At 51.6% G+C, this 22,148-nt stretch overlaps 1 protein-coding gene across 5 annotated transcripts; it reads left to right on the forward strand.

Moving 5' to 3' along the window:
• Positions 1-12: 12 nt before the first annotated feature.
• Positions 13-22,078, forward strand: PKM (pyruvate kinase M1/2). 5 transcript variants are annotated; one of them, XM_074917604.1, is made up of 12 exons: positions 1,050-1,112; positions 6,458-6,517; positions 6,729-6,898; positions 7,292-7,383; positions 10,318-10,449; positions 10,656-10,842; positions 11,703-11,973; positions 12,634-12,784; positions 13,878-14,030; positions 17,509-17,675; positions 20,540-20,721; positions 21,285-22,078. In XM_074917604.1, exons 2-12 carry the CDS (start codon positions 6,477-6,479, stop codon positions 21,389-21,391), a joined length of 1,653 nt encoding a protein of 550 aa, XP_074773705.1. In that variant the 5' UTR covers positions 1,050-1,112; positions 6,458-6,476; the 3' UTR covers positions 21,392-22,078. The 5 variants fall into 5 exon arrangements, with proteins under 5 accessions (XP_074773709.1, XP_074773708.1, XP_074773707.1 ...); XM_074917603.1 differs by lacking the exon at positions 17,509-17,675 and adding an exon at positions 18,169-18,335 and having other exon boundaries at positions 1,053-1,112; XM_074917608.1 differs by lacking the exons at positions 1,050-1,112; positions 6,458-6,517 and adding an exon at positions 13-33 and having other exon boundaries at positions 6,733-6,898.
• Positions 22,079-22,148: the final 70 nt, after the last annotated feature.

The following is a 22,148-nucleotide window of genomic DNA, read 5'->3' on the forward strand; positions in this document are numbered from 1 at the left end:
CCCAGCTCAGGGTCCCCACATCCCCAGCATAAGGTCCCCCATGAGGTGGCCATGTTGGGTGTCCCCACGGTGTCCCCAGTACAGAGTCCCCGAGGCCCCAGCTCAGGGTCCCCCATGGCCCCGGCACAGGGTGGCCATCTTGGGTCCCCATATGGCTGGCATGGTTATCCCACAGCCTGGGACAGGGTCCCCAGTGTCCCCAGGACAGGGTCCCCGTGCTCCCAGCACAGGGTGGCAACCTTGGGTCCCCCCTACGGCTGGCGGATGTTTCCACAGCCCAACACAGGGTCTGCATGGCGTGTCCCCAGTATCACCGCAGTCCCAGTGCGGAGCAGCCGTAATGGCTCCCCAGTGTACCCTGCAAGAGGTCCCCGGGGTCCTGGGATGGGGTCCCCAACATCTCCACCATGGGGTCCCCAGTGTCCCCAGCCCAGGCTCCCCGTGGATCTGGCACAGGGTGCCCATGTTGGGTCCCCACAAAGCTGGCCCCGTGTCTTCAGGGCCCCATCACAGGGTCCCCCGTGTCCCCAGCACAATCCCCCCACGGTCCCACTGCAGCGCATCCACGTTGGGTCCCCAGCGTCCCCAGTATCCCGGGGGGGGGGGCAGTTAGATGCTCAGGACCCCCCAACATCACACCAAAACTCCCAGCACCGCTGCCTGCCCCGGAGACTGGGGCCCCGGGCTCAGTCCTTGGGGCCCGCCAGCGCCCCGGAGCGGGCGGGGGCGCTGAGAGTTCAGGGGACGCGGCGCCTTTAAGCACAGCGGAAGGAGGCTGGGCGCGGCCCCTTTAAGGCGGCGGCCCCTCTCCGGCTGCGTGCACGGCGGTGGCGCCGCCGCCGCCTCATTGGTCAGCCGGGCGTGTGAGTCGTCACGGCACCTCCCTCCGCGCTTTGTGCGTCCGCCGGAGAAAGGAGTGCCGGCGCCCCGCCTCCTCCCACCCCCCTCCCCTCCCTGGTGGGGCGGGCGGCGGAGGGATCCGCGGGGGGGGGGGCGCGAGGGGGGCGGTGCTTCGGCCGGCCGGGATCACCTTGGCGGGGCGGCGAGGCGGCGCGCAGAGGAGCGGCGGTTCTTGGAGAGGACGGGCTGGGGGCGATACTGGGCGGCGGCAGGTAACGGCGGCCTGCGAGCCGGCGGGCGGCGGCGAGCGAGCAGCGGTACCCGCCGCCGCCGCGCCCGCCGCCATCATCGTCCCCGTTCCCGCCGTCGGGCGAGGGTCTCCCTCAGGCGGCGGTTGAGGGGCTTGGGGGGGGGCGCGGCCGCGGTGCCCCCTGGGAAGGTGGCGGTGCGCGCGTGTGGGGGGCTCGCGGCGCCGAGCACGTGGCGCGGCGCCGTTCCGCCCAGCCCCGCCCGCAGCGTCCCGGGCGCTGCCGCCCCCCGGCCCCGCCGCGCTCGGCTGGGAGGGGTGCGTGTGTGCGGGGTGTCGGTCCGTGAGGCGAGGCTCGGCGGGGTGGGGGACGCGCGTGCCCTGCCGCCGTGCGGTAAAACGGAGCGCGGGACCCGGGTTGCAACATGTCGCCCTGTTTCCTGATGGTTGGGGTTGGACCGGAGTCTTCTGGGAGGCTGAGTCAGATGGAGACGGAGCGAAGCGCTTTGCCCCCCCCCCCCCCCCCCCCCCCCCGTGCCTGCATCCACGTAAGAACCGCGGCGGTGCTCTGAAGGGCATCAGCTTAAATCAGCGCACGGCTCACTAAACTCGGCAGTGATGCTGCAGCCTCTTTATTTCCATCCCCCCGCCGCAGGAAGAGAAGGCCCCTTCTAAATTAATCTTCTCCCGTAATTATGCCTGCCTAAACACGTCCAATTGATTTGGACGGTCCCTTGAACTGTGAAAACCTTTGAAACGCGTTTAAACCCTCTTTGCAGGGCTAGCTGGGCATGAATAGTGCTTTTGTCGGCGGACAATGGCAACCTCCCGACTGTCTCCTCAGATTAATAAAAGTAGACGATAGTCTCTAAAAACCTGCTTTGTTCTGATAAGACAAATAGTTATCGGGGAGGTCCAGGTTAACAGAAATCAGTGTTTCGCGGAGGTTTTTGTTATGTTAATAGCTTAACTTTCTAGCAGCTTCCTGCCCCTGCGAAGGGCTTTTGCTAATCGTGACTTGCCTCGGCCTAAAGGTTGGATGGCAAAGAGGTTTTTGGTTACCAGATAGCTCCAGGGAAACTCGAGGGCTTGTTGTGCAACCAGGGGTGCTTGATGGAAAACAGTTCAGTCCGAAGCACGTAATTTTATGCCCGGCATCCCATTTATAAAGCAGAATTCGTGTTAATTTAGAGGAGTTAAAGTTTGGTGGCCTAATGGGCCATGCTGGTACGAGATTGTTTCCAAACCGTCCCCAGGTTAAGAAAGGTCTCTTCTCTTCTGCCCAGGCAGGAAGCTCTGCTGCGAGCCACGTGCTTGAAGCAGGACTCTTGCCTGTGACACCCTTCCGAGAAACTTCACTTCCACTAACTAAAGAGCTGGTGGAGGCTGCGGCGCTGCCTCCGAGCCCCTCGAGCAGCCTGCGTTTTTCTTGACTGCCCACTTTGTTATCCACCCAAAGCTGTAAATATTATGAAAACTTAAATTTATTGGCGTTAGCTGGAGTGATCAAACACCGGTGTTAACTCCCTTTCCGCACACCGAGTTGCTAATTTAATGTGATAGAAACAAAGCGTTTCCCTGGCTGGCCGGACCTCGTGCTCGGCCTTTACCTCCCCCCCCCCTCAGGGGGGAGTTGGTGCGGGGCGGCTGCAGCGCGGGGTGATGGATGGCACGTAGGGAATGGGGCTGCAGTACCTCCTCGCTGCCGCCCGCGCCCGGGTGCGCAGCCCATCCATCCTGGAGCTGGAGATGCAGCAGGGGGATCTATACTTCTCCCTAGAGTTACGTTTAAACGTAAAAAAACCCCACAAAACCCCCCCGAACTTTATTTTAGAATGTAAAAAAAAAGATTTTTACAGTTTCCTTGGAGACAACTATGTGGTTTCTGCTGTGTGGGGCCAGGCTGAAAGGCACCTGGTCCTCTGTCAGCGGCATGCTGCAAGGTCAAGTCAGTAGGTGTGCCCGCACTAAAAATCCCCTGGAGACAGGTCTTTCTGGTCGCCAGATATGATGCTTGTCACCTCGTTTCGCTTGATTTTTTTTTTTTTTTTTTTGTTAAGCCTCCTGTACGCCTTTGTCCTCCAGGGAGGGCAGGCTCGGCTAAGGCAAGGCTAATCCATCTGCACGCAGGGAAAGCTGATGTCGCCCGGAGCCCTGCGGGCTGGCCTGACCTCCCCAGCCCCCATAATTCGTTTGCCAGAAAGCTGGAGAGGCATCTCCGTTGCGGAGCTCTGGGTCTGTCCTCCCGCGGCCTGCTGCTGGGGAGAGCATACGCCAGCGGGGAGCAGGTGGTGGCCTCTGGGTCCCGTCCAGCTTTGCAGAAAAGGGATGACATTTTGAGGTGGCCATCTTGTACTTGCGTAACGGCGCGACGCCACCTCCAGCAACAGCCACCCGGGGAAGAACGTGTTGTCCTCCCTTTCTGGAAGAGGGGATGACAGGCAGTATTTGGCACAGAGCTGCATTTTTTGTTATTGAGTGCGTTTAGCTTCTGGAATTAATAAAGCTGATGTTTTCCTAGGCTTTTTTTTTTTTTCCGAATCTGAAGTCCTGTACGGTTTCATAACCCTGCCCTTGCTAACTCAAACCATTTCTGCCTCTGGCCAGGGACACTGGGCATGAGCAGCCTTGTTCTGCAGCGTTGGTGAGGTTGTGTAAGTGACGCTGAGCGATAAAATCCGAATCGTCACCCACCATGAGCCTCCCTGCTGCCCGTCTGCAACTTTTACAGGCAGTAAAACATCTTTGTCTGGCATGGCAGTGGTTAACACCGGTGCTGCCGGGGGACTGTCCCTGCTAGGCCTCTGCAGTTTCCACTTTCCTTTGTCATGGATAACAGCAAATACTTGGCCCAGGGTGGAGATTGCAGGGTGGGGGTTGCTGCTGCTCCTTTCTCCCTCCCGGAGGGCAGGTCCGGAGGTGCCGTGGATTTAGGGTTTCTCTCAGCCGACCACGGGATGAGCTGGCTGGAGTTAGTCACCTCATTACTGCAGAACTGGTTGCCCTGACCTCAGACAGCTCTTTCTAGAATATTCAAGAGCTGGGGAGATACCAGGTATCTTCTGGATGCTCTGCCTGAAGCACAGGCAGCCCAAGTAATAAATCTGGGGATTTAATCGTTGTTCCTTGAGGAAGGAATGCAGATTTATTCAGTGCTGGAAACATTCAGGCTTTGTAGGGTATTGCTTTTCCCCCTTCCTCGCTCGGCTCAGACTGAGTGCTCTGTGTTTTCAGGTGTCCTTAAAGTCCTTGCTCTTCTGTTTGATTTTAAAAAACGCAAGTCTGGAGTAGTGGGAAATGCCAGACATTCCTCTTGCATTTTTAAGACACAGTCCTCCGGTAGAATTCAGTCGGTGCTTTGGAAATGCATGGTGATGGGAGGCAGGAGGAAGTGTTAGAAAGTGAAGCTTGGTGGTAGTGGGGCCCAGTGCTGTGGGCGGGTGGGTGTTTGGGATACTTCTTGCCTGCTCTCACCCCTGGACGAGGCCACGGTGTCTCCGATTAATTTTTCTGAGCTCACTGAACTGCTGGAAAATCTTTTGAAGGGGATTCTGATTGGGAACTTAACTTCTCTTTATGTATTTATTAAGATTTTAGGGGGTTTAAAATTATATTTGCAAATGACTTGAGTGGGTGGAGGATTTCCATGAGATAGGGAGAACTCATCTGCCTATTTTTAAAACTTTCAAGTCATGCTCTGGTCTCAATTTCTGTCTCGGGATCCCGTTGTTTCATATTCCTCTCGTTTCCAGAAGCAGTGCAGACCTGCTCACCCATGTTTGTGGAGGCAATTTCCCAGCAAAGGCTTATATTTTTTTTGGCATCTGGAGAAGTGGGTGCTGCTCTGCAGGTGTCAGAGGATGCAGCAGCAAGTGTTAGAGGGCTGAAACACAATGTTTCAGGTCTGAGCAGCGAGTTTTCCTATAATAATGGGACTCTGTTGGGCTTTTTATGTGGGCAGACCTTGTTGTACTGACTCCAGTGAATCAGCAGCTTCTGCCAGGGCTGAGGGAAAGGAGACTTTGCCAGGACAAATTATGGTTTTCGCTGGCCTGACTCGTTTATGCCTCATGGGAGCGAAGCGATGGTGAGTCAGGGCTGCCTGTGAGAGAACTCGGCACGATCTGCACGTACTTGGGGAAGGTCTGCGGAGCACAAGTGGCTGAGAGGAGGAGCGTCGGCGCAAACGGCGCCTCTGCGGCACCGAGCAGGCACATGGCAGCCTGGCAGGCCATCTGCCTGCCTCTTCCTTACAGGCATGGCTTCGTTCTGCTCAACCCCAGTAGGTTTGACAGAGGTTTTGGGTTTATTAGTACCTCTGTTTTAAATCCAAATACACTGAGCTAGCTTCTGTGTGCAGCTAACACCTTTTTCTGATTTATTGCTTGGTGGTGGGTTTTTTTGTCTGCTTGGGGCAGGCAGAACAAAAGCCCTGCACTGTCCCTGCCTTTAGCTGAGCAGCAGCCCGTGTTTCTGCGAGCACTGTGCTAAAGGCATAGCTTACAGGCGAAGGCAGCTTATGCTGAAAGAGCTGCCTGCTTTGAATATCCCGTGTGCCCAGGGGATGAAGTTTGAAGTAAACCACTGTTTGAAGTCAAAACTAGTGATCTGCCCATGCCAGTAGCCCCCACTTGACATCACTCTCTTACCAGAGGCTTTTTGAATGCCGGCAGTCTAGCCTGGGCAGGTTGAAGAGGACAAACAGCTTTTAGCTGCCATTGCTACATGAGAAAAGTATTGCAGTGTGGCCTGAGGTGAGCAGTTAGAAATGCCCGGGGGCACCAGCGCTGCTGGGAAATGAGTGTCCTCCCATCCCAGTGGACAGTTAAGCTTCAGTTCAACTTCCTCTTGGGATTGTGGTCTGTTCCTGCTGTTGTGGGGATGCTCTAGACCTGTAGGGGCAAGCAGCCTGAGTTCAGAGAGGTGGTTTTTTTATCCAAACTTTGAAAAAATAACAGTTTTAAACCTTGTGGGGCTTTTTTGCTGCCCTGGGTGAGAGAGAATGCAGTGGACAGGGGACACCTACAGCATCTTCAGTTGGAAGAGGGATCTTGAGTGTATTAAAGTCTTTAGTCTTTAACATGTGTTCTGCCAAGGTGGTGTGTTTCATCAGCTGAAGTCTACTTGCTTGTACAGCCTTGAAATATGGGTTTTAAGTTTAGGCAGACTTTAACGTGGTTAGGTGCTTCTTGCAGAAGATTGCCCATGTAAGAGCATGTCTGCAGTCACGCTAGCGCCAAGCGGCCCGGTCCCCAGTTGCGATGGGAAATGCAATCGAGGCCAGTAGGAGAAATGACTCAAGAGCTGGGAGGGAGGAGGCAGAATCTCTGCCTGTGCACTCAAGTGCTTGAATTTTGTTGCGTTGTGTAGCTCCAAGGGAAGACTGGCAATGAAGAGAAGCTATGAAGGGAACATCTGCATAGAAGGCAGGTGAGCTTTGGGTGGTGTATGTGGGGGATGACATGAAAATAGCACTGTGTCTTGCCTGTATCTAAGACTCTGAGTAGGAACATAAAGATAGTTTGACCCAGTAGCAGCTTTCTTGTTACCTCCATATTCATCACGTGGGTGTGTTGGTGTCTCTGCTTGATCAGCAAGTCTGGGTGATTCCTAAACCTGGCACTGCTTTCCTCTCTTCTAGGCAGAAGATTACAGCAACAATGTCAAAGCACCATGATGCGGGGACTGCTTTCATCCAGACCCAGCAGCTGCACGCTGCCATGGCGGACACCTTCCTGGAGCACATGTGCCGCTTGGACATTGACTCGGAGCCAACCATTGCGAGAAACACTGGCATCATCTGCACCATTGGTAAGTGATTCCTAGATCGGGGAGAATTGCAGCTGTGAACCCCTGTGTTGGTGAAACTTGTTAGGGGAAATAGTGAGAAGGCTTTGTCTTTTATCCCTTGCCAGGGCTGAACTTGTGTGTTGAAAGAACATGACTTTTCCCATGTCTGCCTAACCTATGTTATTGCTAGGACTGAATCTAGTAGCTGGGGAAATCAGAACTGCTTAGGTTCTGCCATGCTCTGCAAGGCAAGTTAGAACAATCTTTGCTGCCGTGGAGATGAGCTGCTTCAGCACTGAGCAAGTCCGTATCCATTATGTACTCCCTGCCTCTTTCCACATGAAACAGCCTGGCACGTGTGGGTTATCTCATTATTTTTACAAAGTTAATATTCAAACTGTTTCTTCCTCTTAGGCCCAGCCTCCCGCTCAGTCGAGAAGCTGAAGGAAATGATTAAATCTGGAATGAATGTTGCCCGCCTCAACTTCTCTCACGGCACCCACGAGGTAAGGGTGGGGTCTGAGCTGATATGGCCCTGATCAGGCTGTGTGTATATGTCTGCTGACCCTGTCTCTCGTGAAAGAGGGAAATCCAGCTTAGTCCAGACCAACCTGGGTGTGAGAAGGCGAAACTTAGCTCTGCTTTTGGGGGAGGCACGCTGTTTGTACATATCGAGCCTGAGTAATCGCTGATAACGTTTAATTGTGCTTTCTGAGCCATTCTGAAAGCAGTTTAAGTTGGTTCCACACCCCCCTCTGTACCAGGGAGCCAGGTAACTGATACTTCATGCTTGTGCCAACTGCTTGCCGAGAAATCCTTCAGTTCTTCCTTGCACCCTGCTGTTTGCTTACAAAGCTGCTGCTTCTCAGTTAATAGTAAAAGCTGAGAACATTTGTCCCTGTTTTGCTGTGCACCTCTGCAGGTGTACAGAACTATCAGTTGCTTGTCTTGCTTCTTGTCATTGCTGAGGGTTTTGCAAGCAGGCGATCAATGAATAACCTTGTCTATAAAGAAAACTGTTAGTGATTTTAAGTAATTACTGTGCCTAGTTGAAAGAAATAAACTCCTGGGTTTGCTTGGCTTTGCCAGCTGCTCCGGTTGTGTTCCTGGCAGTCATGATGTTAGTACCACAGTACTTGGGAGCTGATGTGGTGAGCTTGTAAGAATTAAGGTCAAAAGAAATCAACACGGTTTGTGGCAGATGAGCCCTTCTTGATATAAATAGATGAGATCCTCAGTAATACTGGAGGAGCTGAGGATCCCATTCCAGGTTGCCCAGAATGCCACCCTGACCCTTCTTGCTGAGTTTTTTTTTTTTTTTTACACTGGCTGCCCTCCAGCTTTCAAAATGTCAGACAGTACCCAGTAGCAGCTGTAGGTGGCTTTACTTACTGAACCGTGAGCCTCGCGGTGCGTAACAGCTTGGCCCCTCGCCCTTGTGGCCTTTAAAGGCCACAGGGCACTGTCAAAATCAAAAGGTCTGATGCTTAACTGTGGACAACCGTCAGACCTTGACTAAACACCCTGGGGTAGTGTCGGTGCATAGGCTGCAGTTAGCAAAATCTGCCTGAAGAAAGGGTAGCATGGAATAACTGCCTCTCAGTAGGGAAATCCTGTGGCTGTGTGGCTCGTCAGGGAGTTGACCCAGCTGAAACAGGGAGTTTTCACACCATTACTGCCCAGTGAGGCTGCTGCTGCGGTTTGTGTACTTGTTAGCTGAGGTCAAGGAAAGGCACCGTGGCTTTCTGCTTTGGGTGAGGTCTAATTGCACATTCCATGAGGTTGGATTACAGCAGAGTCTGGTCTTGCTGCCATCTCCTGTGGAGTTTGACTGTTGGCCGTAACCAGTCTTAAGTTTGAGTCCCGTCCTGATTCCTCCCAAACACTCCAGTTTCCAGGGAAGCCCCAAAGAGTTTTCATGTCATGAGTGCTTTGGTTCTTGTGTCCACCCCAAAGCATTTAACAGGGCTTCAACTTTAACAGAGGTGCTTTAGTACCTGGCTGCCACCCTTTTATGTAGAAAATAAATTGCTTTTACTTCCAGCTCTGTCTGCATTCCTGTTCTGCATACGTAACTCTTCAGGAAGTTAGACTCCCTAGGAGCCAGTTAGTCCCTGCTATCAAACTAAAAAGGAAAAATCCCAGGTGACTGGGACCAGATAAACTTAGCAGCATGTTTGGGCAGGTTTTCTGTACTGCATCCATCTGGAGTGCATGGAAGGGTCGGGACCTTCTCGGTCTCAGCTTGCACTCTCAATCAATAAACTAAACAATTTTTCCTGCTCTAGAGAGTTAGCAGTTGCCGTGTATGTCTGGCTGAGGGCATGCACATGAACTTTAGCACAGCTTTTCTCGGCCCCACCTTCCTGGCACTGGATTATCATCCTCAGGATAGGGAAGTCAGCGTGCAGGGCTCGTGTCAAGGAGGGTTGGGGGAGCCGGGTGTTTCCAGGTGAGTCAGGTCAAACGCTGCCAGTCCATGGCAGAGAGGGGGAAGGGTATTTCTTATCTACAAAAGTCTGTCAGGTGTTACACAACGTGCAGTCAGGGTTATCTCTTCACGTTGTTTAAGCAAGTAAAGTAAACTGATCTAGTGGTCATCTGAGGCTCATTCGAGGTAGTTGGGATGGAGCTTCTCCACAGAACTGTCTGTCCTGAAACTGGCAGCATGACCCGAATGCTCTTGCACATGTGAAAGTTTGGAAGCTGGGTGCGTGGTGCTGGAGTTGCCAACTTTCCCTGTGATTGCTTTGGCTCTTGAAATAAAATGTAAATACTTAAATGGATAACGTCCTCTTAGCCAAAATGTTCTAAAAAAGCTTGTCCATCTGCTCACCTGCGGCACCAATAAGAGGGGTCAGGCTGGAAGTCTGTGGGGGAGTTGACAGTGCAGAGAATGGCATTTTCCCTTCCATGTTGTGAAGGCCAGAGAGGGACAGCCATGTGTGACAGTCGCTTAGCTGTGACATTCTTCTGGCATTCATGAGTCTTTCCACACACATAATTGTCCAGTTGCCAGTGCTGCCGATGCTCTGCCATGTTGAATAGGGAGGTGTTCAGCAAAGCTGTCGGAAATGCTCTTCCGAAAGGCCTGTTGGTTGGTGGGCCATCTTCAAACGGCAAGCGTGTGTCCTGAAATCACTTTGGCACAGTGCCTGGGCTGTCTCCTTGAGTTGTCCTTCTGGAATTAGAACCGGGGGCACTGAAGGCATGGCCAGATAACTGCCAGACTCCACTTCCCTGTGGGAAGGCCTTTGTATCCTCGCAATCTGCTTTTCTGAAAGCTCTGTCTGAATTAAATTCTTAAGCTAGAACTGAAATTGAGCATGATGTGGGAGCAGAGCTGTCAGCTTGGGCAGTGTCTGGAGTGCATAGTGATCTTCTTAATAAGCAGTGGAGTAGAAATGGCCTGAACGTTTCCATTTCTTTTTCCTTGCCAGTATCATGAGGGCACAATCAAGAACGTGCGAGAAGCTACAGAGAGCTTTGCCTCTGATCCCATCACTTACAGACCTGTGGCTATTGCACTGGATACCAAGGGACCTGAAATCAGAACTGGACTCATTAAGGGAGTAAGTTTCTCTTCTTTTTTTTTTTTTCCCCTCCCACTTTTTTCAGTTAGTGAGTCTAGATACGTTATTACTCTTGTGGCCTTAGCCAAAAAATGTCTCAAAGTAACGAGCCAACTACTAAAAATTGGGATGAACTGCTGCAATCTGGGAGGTGGTTGTGTGCTGTTTTTTGCTGGTTTTGCTGAAATGCATGTTTTGACACGCAGAGTGGCACTGCAGAAGTGGAGCTCAAGAAAGGTGCACCGCTCAAAGTGACCCTGGATGATGCCTTCATGGAGAAGTGCGATGAGAACATCCTGTGGGTGGACTACAAGAATCTCACCAAGGTTGTAGAAGTCGGCAGCAAAATCTACGTGGATGATGGTCTGATTTCCTTGCTGGTTAAGGAGAAAGGTGGGTAACAACCATTTCAGCTATGCCTGTTTATTCTTTCCTCAGGATCTATTTGTGATTTCCCTCCAATAACTGGTTCTTAGCTTGCAGTTCTGTATTAAAGAAAGGAATATGTGGTTCTTCATGCTGTAGTGAGACCTGGAGCGGAGCTTTCTCTACTTCAAGTGTAGCAAGTTTCCAAAAACTAACTTCAGCTGGGTTTCACTGGACTGTCATCTAAAACCCCTCTTTAAAGGTAGATGTGTGGCAGGGACATACCAGTGCTCAGGATCAAAGACTGTTTAGGTAGTTCATACTTTAGCCAGGCTAATTCATGTTTTTAATGCAGGAATTAACTAGTTTTACAGCATAAACCCTGACTTTTGTGGTTAGAGACAGAACTAGCTTTAACTGGTAATGTAGGGGCAAGGCTAGTTCCACAATACTTTATAGTGGTGCCTAGACTGGTTTAGCCTCAAGGTATTGCCTCTAATCCCACAGGGTGTAGGGAGATAGAGGTGAGGTGAGGGAGATAGAGGTGAGGCTTTTGGGGTGCTTGGTTTGGTATTACAGGGAAGGCTGCTATGTGCAGAAATGCAACCTGGTAGCTTTTTTGGGGGAGGGACTCCCAACCTCCTGCGCTGAACAAATGGTGTCTTGTAGGAGAGCAGTGCAGAAGTGGTTTTAAACCCGTCTACTCTGCTCCCGTGGGTAAATTGCAAGCTTGTGTGTTACATAAATACTCTGAAGAGAGTGGTGATGTGCTTTTTATCATGTGCGGTCGCTGTTGGCCCTACTGTTCTCAGGCAGGGAGGTGGTGTGGGAGCTGGCAGTGGGGAGCTTGCCGGTAAACACTGACCGTGGGAACACATCTGTTTCAGGCAAGGACTACGTCATGACGGAGATCGAGAACGGCGGCATGCTCGGCAGCAAGAAGGGAGTGAACCTGCCTGGTGCCGCAGTTGACCTGCCTGCAGTCTCTGAAAAGGACATTCAGGACCTAAAATTTGGTGTGGAGCAGAATGTGGATATGGTGTTTGCTTCCTTCATCCGCAAAGCTTCTGATGTCCATGCTGTCAGGAAGGTGCTAGGGGAAAAGGGAAAGAACATCAAGATCATTAGCAAGATCGAGAATCACGAGGGTGTGCGCAGGTGAGCTTTGTGCAGGTGGCATTGCAGCTCTGTCACCCTGTATCAACAGAAGAGCACGGCCCCTTCGGGCTGTAGTCAGGACTCCTCATCCCTGGCTTGCTAGCAGCAGCAAACTTACTAGTCCGAGTAACTGGGTGGTAATGCAGGCTGTCACTTAATGCCATGTGCGTGGGACTTGACACAGCTGTGGTATGAGTAGTGGGTTGTGTAACTGTCACACATCCTGAGCTCATGGGGACAGTGTCACAGTCACCCCGCATCTCTGAAAAATCTGTGGTAGTCGTAGTGAGTGTGAGTTCAGACTTCAGCAGACTTGCTGTTCTGGATGCAAATCAGCCAGCTAATGTATGGGAATCACCATGTCTGTGACAAACTATCAGACTGAAAATATCTTGGATCAACTCGTGCTCATACAATCTGTCTTTGTATTGCTTTAGAAAGCTTTATATAGCACTTTATATGTGCCGTGACTTGGTCTTGGGTTTTTTTCCTCCTACTGTGACATTACAGGATACCAAAATGGCGCCTGGAAAGGGCGTGTGCCGACAGCATAGCTGTGTATCCTGCTTCAGAGCAACACTCTTTCAGGGAGGGAGGGCAACAGAAAGGAAGGTGCTTTGCAGAACAACTCGGGTAACAAACCGCTTCTCTTGTTGTCAGGTTTGATGAGATCATGGAGGCCAGTGATGGCATTATGGTGGCCCGTGGTGACCTGGGAATTGAGATCCCTGCTGAGAAAGTCTTCCTTGCCCAGAAGATGATGATTGGGCGCTGCAACAGGGCTGGCAAACCCATCATCTGTGCCACTCAGGTACTGGAAACGCAACGCTAGCTCGTAACTGCCGGAGCCCGACAGGGTGTGAACGTCAGGAGCTGTCATGGCTTGATGGCGTTCGCTAGAGTGAGATGCCAAAAGCAGAGAGGTTTTGTTCACGGCTGAATAGCTCATCGTGAGGCACTTTTTAAAAGATGTGTTTGGATCTCCCCCAGTAAGGTTACAGGACCTCTTGTGCAGCTGCTGAAGGTTTTACCCCTCAAAACTTCATGCAGTATGAGCCTTTTGGTCTGACTAAAGAAATTCTGGGAAAAAAATCACCTATGCTTTTGCCTTGGCCGTTTGCAGCAGAACATCTGTGTCTAACAGAAGACTTGGTAAGGTTCCCAGTATCTTACAAGGTGTGGCCACACTGCAGCATCAGAAGGAACTGGGTAAAAGTTCCATCTCATTATTCTGGGAGCTGCTGGGGAGGGAGGGAGGGCTGATGTTCAGCTTCCCTGGTTCTGGTAGGGATCGTGTGTGGACGGTCCTCAGGCACTGGGAGGACTGGTTTCCTGGCTGTGCTTGCTCTCTGCACAGGCTGTGGAAGTGAAAACTGGCACTAGACAGGAGTCATCAGACAAGGATCTGAACTTGCAGTGGCATATGCTCCTTCCTCTTCCTGTACTGCTACTGAAATGCAGTGTTTCATGAGGAAATGAGTAGTTTGCCCTGTGGTGAGCTGCAGTGGGGGGAAAGCTGAGGATTTGAGCTTTCCATAAAGATGTCTAACACAGTACTCTGAAGAGCTCGGAGGTCCTTGGACCAAGCCCTGTGCTGAGAAGTTAAATTGGGAAGTTGGAATATTGTGTCTGTGATGGTGTGTGGGTATAATCTCCCTGGAAAAGGAGTAAATGGAGAGAACAGGTAAAAAATGAAATGGGTTGTTTTTCCTGCTAGTCAATGCTTTAATTCAAAGCTAGTTAGGGTCCAGCCCTCCCTGTGCTGTACCCATGGGGAAACTTCTCCCAGAGTCCTTAGGCTGCATCCTGTCTTCCTGCCCTGTGTTTATACCGAAGTGCACTAGTGAAAAAGCAGCTGATTCCTTCTGCAGTGTCTTGATTCCTTTGAACTTGTTCTCTTCCAGATGCTGGAAAGCATGATCAAGAAACCTCGCCCGACCCGCGCTGAGGGCAGTGATGTTGCTAATGCCGTCCTGGATGGAGCAGACTGCATCATGCTCTCCGGAGAGACCGCCAAGGGCGACTACCCGCTCGAGGCTGTGCGCATGCAGCATGCTGTGAGTACGGCCTGGCCTTTGCTCGGGGAGGGCAGAGCAGTCTGCAGGTGAAGGTAGCAGTGCTCTCTTGCTCTGCATCTTCCATCTGAGCCAGGCAACTCCAGATCTAAGTGTGCCTGGTGCTAGGTGGCAGCACCTGGCAGTCCGAAGTAGTGATTTCTTAGTTTGCGCTGCCACTGTGGGTGTTTCTTTACCTAGCATGGGCCTCAGGGCCCAGAACCTCACTTGGTGAGTATTGCTGGGCAGAGCTGAGAACTGCTCTGCAGTCCTCTGATCTAAAACTCCCAATTTATCATCATTTTTTGTTTAGGCCAGGATAAAGGTGTTTTGCTGTTACCTTGGTATGAGTTTCTCAAAAGGCCCCATTTGTTTTGGCATATTCAATGCCTTAAACTTCTCCAAGGTCAAGGAGCTGCTTGAGCAGTTAATCTCTAGATAATGAAAGGTATTGACTGCCCCCTCCTTGGGTGGGTGGGGGAGGCTTGTGAGTCTGATATACAGTGATGTGGCATTGAGCGCTTGGGGGTGTTTGTTGCACGAGTACTGACAGCACCATATTTTTACATGCCTGAACTGCCAGAAACCTCTGCTCTGCTTCGAGTTCACCCAGCTCATGTTTCAGCTGATAAAAAGCCTGATGCCAAGTATCTACAAGTGTTGCTTTTCCCCAGTTAACAGTGCTGTGAATCACACCAGTGATAACTTACCAGTTTTAACTCTCACCAGTTTTATTTGCAGTTTAGGTTATATAGCTTAATCAGTTCAGCTGGTGTTTGTTTGCAGTGCATTATGTAAATATCTCTTACCTTTATCTGGTCAGTATGGAGTGGTGTTTTTTGCATGTGGCAAGTGTGAAATATGATTTGATTGCGGGACAGTAACTGCTGGTTTACAGGCTGGACATTAACGGTGCACCTAAAAGGTTCTTCCTCAATTTTCACCCCCTAAATCAAAAGGGTTGACTTCCTACTAAGAGTTGGAAACTTACTACAGCAAACATTACACCTGGGTTTCCATTCTGGCATTAATCCTTAAAGAATTAGGCAGTTTGTATTGTACTTGTAGCCTGAGCTCACGATCTGTTGCATGTGCTTCCCTTTTCCTGCCGACCTGGGAATAGTGGCGTTCACTCTACCAGGCCTCTGGAGAAACACTGAAGTTTTAACTCTCTGTGCAGAGGAGCAAAACCAGATTCACTTTATTTAATATAACATGGCACAGGCAGCAAGGTGCCAACTCTGTGATGGTAGGAGCACGTCTGTCTGCAGTCAGGATCTTTCATCTGAGCTAATTCACTTGGTGTTAGTCGAGAGAAGCCCCACCCAGTGATAGCACCCTGAATAACTACGGTCTGAAAATCTGCAGAATGGCCAGAGCAGTTGAGTATTTCTATCTGAAGTGGCTAAGCCGGGGAGAGAGCACCTTACCTCTGGTAAATTAACAGCTCCTGTATGTGTTCCCAGGCCTGAAATTCGTGTCAGTTTGGGTTTATATGTTGATTTATCCAGTGCTGCCGAGGATTATTCCAAGTAAAGCTCCCTCTGTAGCGAGGTGCAGATAGCGGACGCGGGCTGTGATGCTGAGAGTGATCAGGTCTGTGCTGTGGAGTATCCTTACACCTGTCGAAAAGATTTGACCTGTCTCCTGTCTATCCCTGGCCTGTCCTGTCCCAGCAGCTTTTCTGGGACCCAGCAGTGGTTTCCCTTTCCAGTTAGCCTTATAGAAATGGGCTTCTCTTCAGTAGCTGGCATCTCTGTGACAAAACACGGTGTGCCTCACATTTAGTAGCAAGTTTCCAATTCTTGGGCAGGCTGGCTCCTGCTTGTGGGAGTGCACTTCCTTCTGATTCCAGTCCATGATCCACAGTTGTCTTCAAATGCTGCCCTGGCCATGCTGTGTAATGGGACCAAGGTTTAAATAGCCACTCAATTTTCCTTTCTCCCACCTTCACCTTGTACCAACTGGAAACCTTCTAGTCATTCCTGTGTGAGTAAAGCTAGCTGTGATGTTAAGAATTGCTGTGCCCTTCCGCTGCCAAAGCAGGCGCGTGCAAACACGTGTTCTCTTACAACTGGGGAGCGCAGGCTTTCCTCTAAACTCAGGTCACTCTGCATGTTGTGCAGAGCTGCCTGCCTTTGAACCAGGAGCTGAAGATAAACTGCCCAGCTGTCAGCTCTTGCGTTTGGAGTAAGTGTTTTGAGACAAATGCTTCCATTTTATCTAACGGCAAGCACAGAGCCAGCAGTAACAAAACTGACTGCTTTAGGACTGGAGTTGGCACTGGAGTGCTGTTCTGGCTTGCCACGTTGTCCTGTTACTTTTAGACATAAAGTTCTTAACTACTTTGGCTTAAACCGGTATCTGTAGAAGAGAGATAATTCTAGCATCACACGAAATAATTCATTAACACTAGAGTAGTAAACTTCTTACTTGGAAGGGGTCTAACTACAAAGTTTTCACCATCAGGGCATTTCAGTCTCTGCTTAAACATCAACTCATCATGCTTTGCATAGTGTCTGCTCACTTTCTGGAGTAACTGAATGAAGTTGTCCTTGAAAAGATGATCAACCTTTGCATGCTTTTCTGGTATCTGCAAGCCTTCTTTATCGGGTTGTCAAGGGCTAATGCAGCCTTCTGAGATGAGGATTGTCTTTAAACGTGAGTGATTCCCAGCGTACTGGGATGAATAGATTACTGAACTTGTTGCAAATGCTTAGGCTGAACAGAAAGCCCTCAGTTGTACCTCTGCACCTCATCTGTCCAAGTCTGTCACTGTACAAACGCCCCAACATACAAGTTGTGACAACCCTACAACGAAGGCTTGTTCCTATTTATTTCTCTGTTACCAAAAGGGAAGTTAGTACAGCACTTGGAGGTGAAACTTCATTGGCTCTCAGGTAAACTCAGTCTAATGAAGCGAAGAGAGGCAAGTCTCCCAACTTCAGGGGTGACATTGCAAGTGCATTGCTTGCGTGTTGGCTCTGCGAAGACCGTTTTAGTGGGGGGGGTGTGTGGTGTTGGGAGGATATGAAGGGGGAACATGGGGCAATTGCCACTGGAGGAATCAGAGGCAGGTAGATGGCTTGGGAGTGTTGTGAGAAAGTAATGAGAAGCAACACCAAAATGTGGCCTGACCGAGCCGGCTTGCTGTGGTCCTTGAAAAGCAATCTGCATCTGGCTGCTCTTGAAGGGACTCCAAAATATATAGGAAGGATGCCACCTCCAGAATGCCTGCCCAGTGACCAGGGCCTGGCAGTTAACCGCCGTGGTGGACCAGCCACTGTGGCAGCGGCTCCTTACCCTGAGTTGCCTTCAACAAATTCACAACCTGAGAGCCAAAGAGTTTCACAGCCTGACCTTTAATATTCTCTTGCATGCGTTACTATGACAATTAAGCAAATTGACATGATCTCATTACTCTGGTATATCTTTCCTTCTTTCCTCTTTTCTCCTCCTTCACTGTTACTCGGGCCTGCAGATCGCTCGTGAGGCTGAGGCTGCAATGTTTCATCGTCAGCTGTTTGAAGAAATTTTCCGCCTCAATGTTAACAACAGGGACCCTGCTGATGCCATGGCAGTAGGCGCAGTGGAGGCCTCTTTTAAGTGCTTAGCTCCAGCCCTGATAGTTCTGACTGAGTCTGGCAGGTAGGGCTCAGAGAGGGGGCTTGGTGCCAGTTTTTTTCCATGAGCAAAAACACACTCCATCCTAACACTGCAAATATTTAGCAAGCAGCTTGCTGCTACAGTGTCAGCCTTGCATAACTGCTGCGGTCTGAGTTGACTTCTGTGGCAGGGAGGGATTCCAGGTAGGCAGAAGCAGAGCGAGAGTGCCTGGCAGTTGGTATGAATGTCACCTGAATGTGGGCTCAGCAAGGTGAGGTGACTCAGCAGGTGCCACCAGCTCAGAACAGAAACCTTGAGAGGAATGGTTCCTCTAGAAGTCTGTGCTGTTTGGGTGGCTCAGTGTTGCGGCCATCGCCCTGACCTTAAACTAAATGGGCTTATTAATTGGTAACTTAATGTCAAAAGCTGATGGTATTTGTGTGACACCGTGCTGATAGAGCACCTCACCTTACCCCATGCTGCCCTGAGCGACTGATGTGAGTGTTGTCTTCCCGAATGCATGTTGCTCTCATAGATTGCCCGGGAGGCCGAAGCTGCCATCTTCCACAGGCAGTTGTTTGAGGAACTGCGTCGTCTGACTTCCCTGAACTGTGATCCCACGGAGGCGGCTGCTGTTGGCGCTGTGGAAGCATCCTTCAAGTGCTGCAGCGGGGCCATTATTGTCCTCACCAAGTCTGGAAGGTAGGAGGTGCCAGGTTCCCTCAGGTCAAGCCCCACTTCCTGACAGGGTGGGGGAAGGACACCCGCAAAAAGATGGCTTTGAAAGACTAGAGCTGGACGGTGAAGCCCGGGTTTTGGCAGCGACTGAGAGCCCAGGCTGCCCACCTGCAGTGGTTGTTCCTCGGGAGATGGGCAGACATCTCAAACATCTGCACACCCGTAACCTCTGACTTCCTCATCCTGCCTCTGCCAGCGTGGCAGCAGCACCCCACCCTGCCTCCCCTCGCTGCTGCGAATGGCATCTCTGCCAGCAGTGCTGCCTGGAAGAGTCAAGGGAAAATGAGTGTTGCAGCTGCGATTCAAACTTCTTGGCAAGAAATCCTCGATCTAACAGTAAGGTAGAAGTTCAGTGGATGCGGAATCTTTTTTTTAAAATCAAGGCCTTGGCCTTTCATAGTAGCATCCAAACAATTGGTCCCTTGCTGCACCTTCCAGGCATCAGCCCTGCTTGCCTAAGCCCAAGGGGCGAAGAAGGCCTGCTTAGCCTAGAATCGTTAGGCAGGGAAACTGAAAGCGCTGGAAATTTCCTCTTACAGGCTTCCTTAGGCCATCCTGCAAGTAATCTCACTGACAGGCAGGTGTTCGGCAGGCACCCTGCAGCCAAGTGCTGCCTGTGCTCAGGTGAGCTCAGTGCCTTGGCTCCCAGTTGAGACACAGCAATGCAGAAATGCTGGAAATAATCTAGTTTGGGATTTCTGTCCAGCGACGGTGACAACTGCTGAGTAGAGAGAGACTCTTCCAGTTGTGGAAAGGGAGCTGAAGCCTCGCTGATCAACTTTTCCATCTAGAGGAACTAGGCTGCCCACTCTCAAAGCACGTCCGACCATAAGTCTCAGACTGCTTTCTGGAAGAAAATCTGATTTTCTTGCACGGGATTCAGACCAGAGAAATAGTGCAGCAGCAGAGATGTGATGTGCGCTGGGCAGAAGCTGAAGATTTGGACCATTGGTGAAACCTTCACCTAGATTTACAGCTTAAAATGATTTGGAGCAGCCTCTGTCTACAGAGATGAGGAATGACTATAAGCACTGAGTTTCTGGATACTCTTGTGCTTCTAATGTTTCTTTATAAAAGGTTCCAGTCTTACACTTGACCTTTTTAAAGAGATTTGAACTCTGATATTTGAATATTTTTAGCAGTGGATTCTGTTACAGCCTTTGAGTACCTGGATCTCCTAGAGCTACTGGGAGGCTTCTTGAAGAGCGTGGGAAGGATTGTCTGAGAGCTGGCACGTGTGTTTGGGTGCTTTGAGCAGACTGCTACTGCCTGCTTTAAGCAGCAATCTTTGAATCTGAGTATTGCTGAGCTTGGCTCCACTAAACAAGGCTGCAAAAGCTAGTGGAGGTACTGGCATGCTTGTCGGAAAGATGGAGCTGTAATGCCCTGGCCTTGCAGTTCTAATCTCCATTTATTTGCAGATGCTCTCTAAGCCGTGCCCAGGGAAAGGGAAGCCATAGTCCCCACCCAGGGTGTGCCGCTTGCTATTTTTAAGACATTTTAAGGACTCTGTGCCCAACTTCCCAGTATAAATTTTGGCCTCGGTTGCATTTTCTTCCTGTTGGGTGCAAGAGCAGAGCTCTGTATGGAGGAACTGGCCTGTTTGCTGGCTCCAGCAGGTGAACGTGGCTGGGAGGCAAATGGCTTCCTCCTTGGCAAGCTTTGGGTAGCGCTGCTGGCACGAGCTCTTTCCATCCCATAAACCGGGAGCTCCTCAGAACAGAGGGAACTTGCAGGAACCCCCGTTGAGATGCCAAGGGCTGCTTGCAGAGGCCAGAATAAATGGCACCTCGCCACCTTAACATAGCAACAGAGACAAATAAAGGCTTGTTTTTGGGCCCAAAACACACAGATGGCACTTCCTAAACTCGGAGTTGAGGTGATTTTTACCATGAGACTGGAGTAGGGACTGTCGCCAAGGGATGGCCTTCAGTGGTGGTCTGCCCAGTTGCCTAACTGGGAATTCAGCGGAGCGTCAAGCTCCTTGGCGAGCTTGACTTTTGCCAGCATCTCCCGCGGTCGCCTTCTCGGTGCCTCTAGGGGTTCTGCGAAGCCCTCCAGGGTGACGGGCAAACCTCGCCACTGCTTGTGCTGCCTTCGGCTGTACACAGGCGTCCTCTCTGCCCATAACACGTGGTGCTTCACCTCGCATCCACTTTTCCCTCTAGGTCAGCCCACCTGGTGTCGCGGTACCGCCCGCGGGCTCCCATCATCGCCGTGACCCGGAATGACCAGACGGCGCGTCAGGCCCACCTCTACCGGGGCATCTTCCCCGTCCTGTGCAAAGAGCCAGCGCACGACGCCTGGGCAGAGGACGTGGACCTCCGCGTCAACCTGGGCATGAATGTTGGTGAGTGGCACCGCACCAGCCTCACCCGGGGAAGTGCCTGATGGCATGTGGTGGCCCTGAGCATCTTGTGTGGTGCTTTTGGGGTGACCGGTGGCTCAGGGAGAGGAACTGCCTGCCGAGGGGGGTTAACGGTGTCTGCTTGAGAAACGGGGGATGGCGCTTGCATAAGCGCAACCACATCCGATTGGGAAATGGGACAGTGCATTTGTCATAGCTACCTGAAAATAGGTTCCAGCAGAAAACCGGGTTGGTTTTAATGTGATGAATGCTTGAGCCACGATGCTCAACACTCCTGAGAGACAAGAGAAGCCCGGAGGGGGGTGACTCCATTTTCCAGTCCCTTTCTAAGGACCGTGCTGTTGAATTTCAAGCTCTGTGTCACAGAGGAGCCCAAAGCAGAGGTGGCGGGTGGGCAGCAGGGGCTTGGGTTCTCGATACCCCCACAGAGCCACGGCTGTGGGGGCCAGGCTGCTCCCTGCAGCGCGGTGGTGTGGGGGCAAGCAGCCTGCAGCAGGCTGACAGGGGGGACGTAAACTCTGACACCTCCCTCTCTTCTCTCCTAGGTAAAGCACGTGGCTTCTTCAAGACTGGCGACCTGGTCATCGTGCTGACGGGCTGGCGCCCCGGCTCTGGCTACACCAACACCATGCGCGTTGTGCCAGTGCCCTGAAAGCCCCATTCCACCCAGCACCCCCCTTCCTTCCCCCCCGCCCCCCACCCCACTCCGCTCCCCTTTCCCCTCACCTTAGACCAGCCATCGCTTGTGCTGTTCTCCTGGGCCCTAGAGTGGATGTAGGTTGCTAAACACCACCCAGTGCAGCAGCAGCAGGGGGAAGAGACCTTAAATCACTAAAAAAAAAAAAATATATACTTGAAGTGTTTAGTTTTTTTAAAAACCTCTCCCCGTAGTGAAGTCCTGCCCCGATCTGTGTCGGAGTCAGTGTAGGAGGTTCCCGCATGTTGCTGGGACTCCTTGTAGCTTAGTGACTGTCCTCAGGGTGTGAAATGTCCCTTTCCCTGTCCGCTTGGGGGGGGAAGGGGAAAGGGGAGAGGGGATGGGTGGTCAAGGGTTCTGCTGTACCCCTCCTCACTCCAGGGAAGCTGCTCCTCCCTCCTGTGCACCCCAAACCTCTCCCGGCCTCCCCACAGACCAAATCCCGGGTGACTCCAGCCCCCTCTACGCGGGTTTTGTTTCCAGGGGTGGGGGTAGAAGGGGGGTGGCTCCCCCTCCGTGCTCAGAGCTTCCCGTGCTCCCCTGGCAGCGTCGTCTGTGTGTTAGTTGTGTGTGCACACCCCCTGCCCGCGCCCCCGGGCGTTAGAGCACAACTCTCCATCAATAAAGAGAAGCTGAAGCACCCGCCGGCCCGCGCTGCTCTGTGGGAAGGGGGGGGGGGGGGGGGCAATGGCGCCGGCGCGCGGCCCTTTTA

Source organism: Athene noctua, chromosome 13 (assembly GCF_965140245.1).
Source record: "Athene noctua chromosome 13, bAthNoc1.hap1.1, whole genome shotgun sequence".
Lineage (NCBI taxonomy): Eukaryota > Metazoa > Chordata > Aves > Strigiformes > Strigidae > Athene > Athene noctua.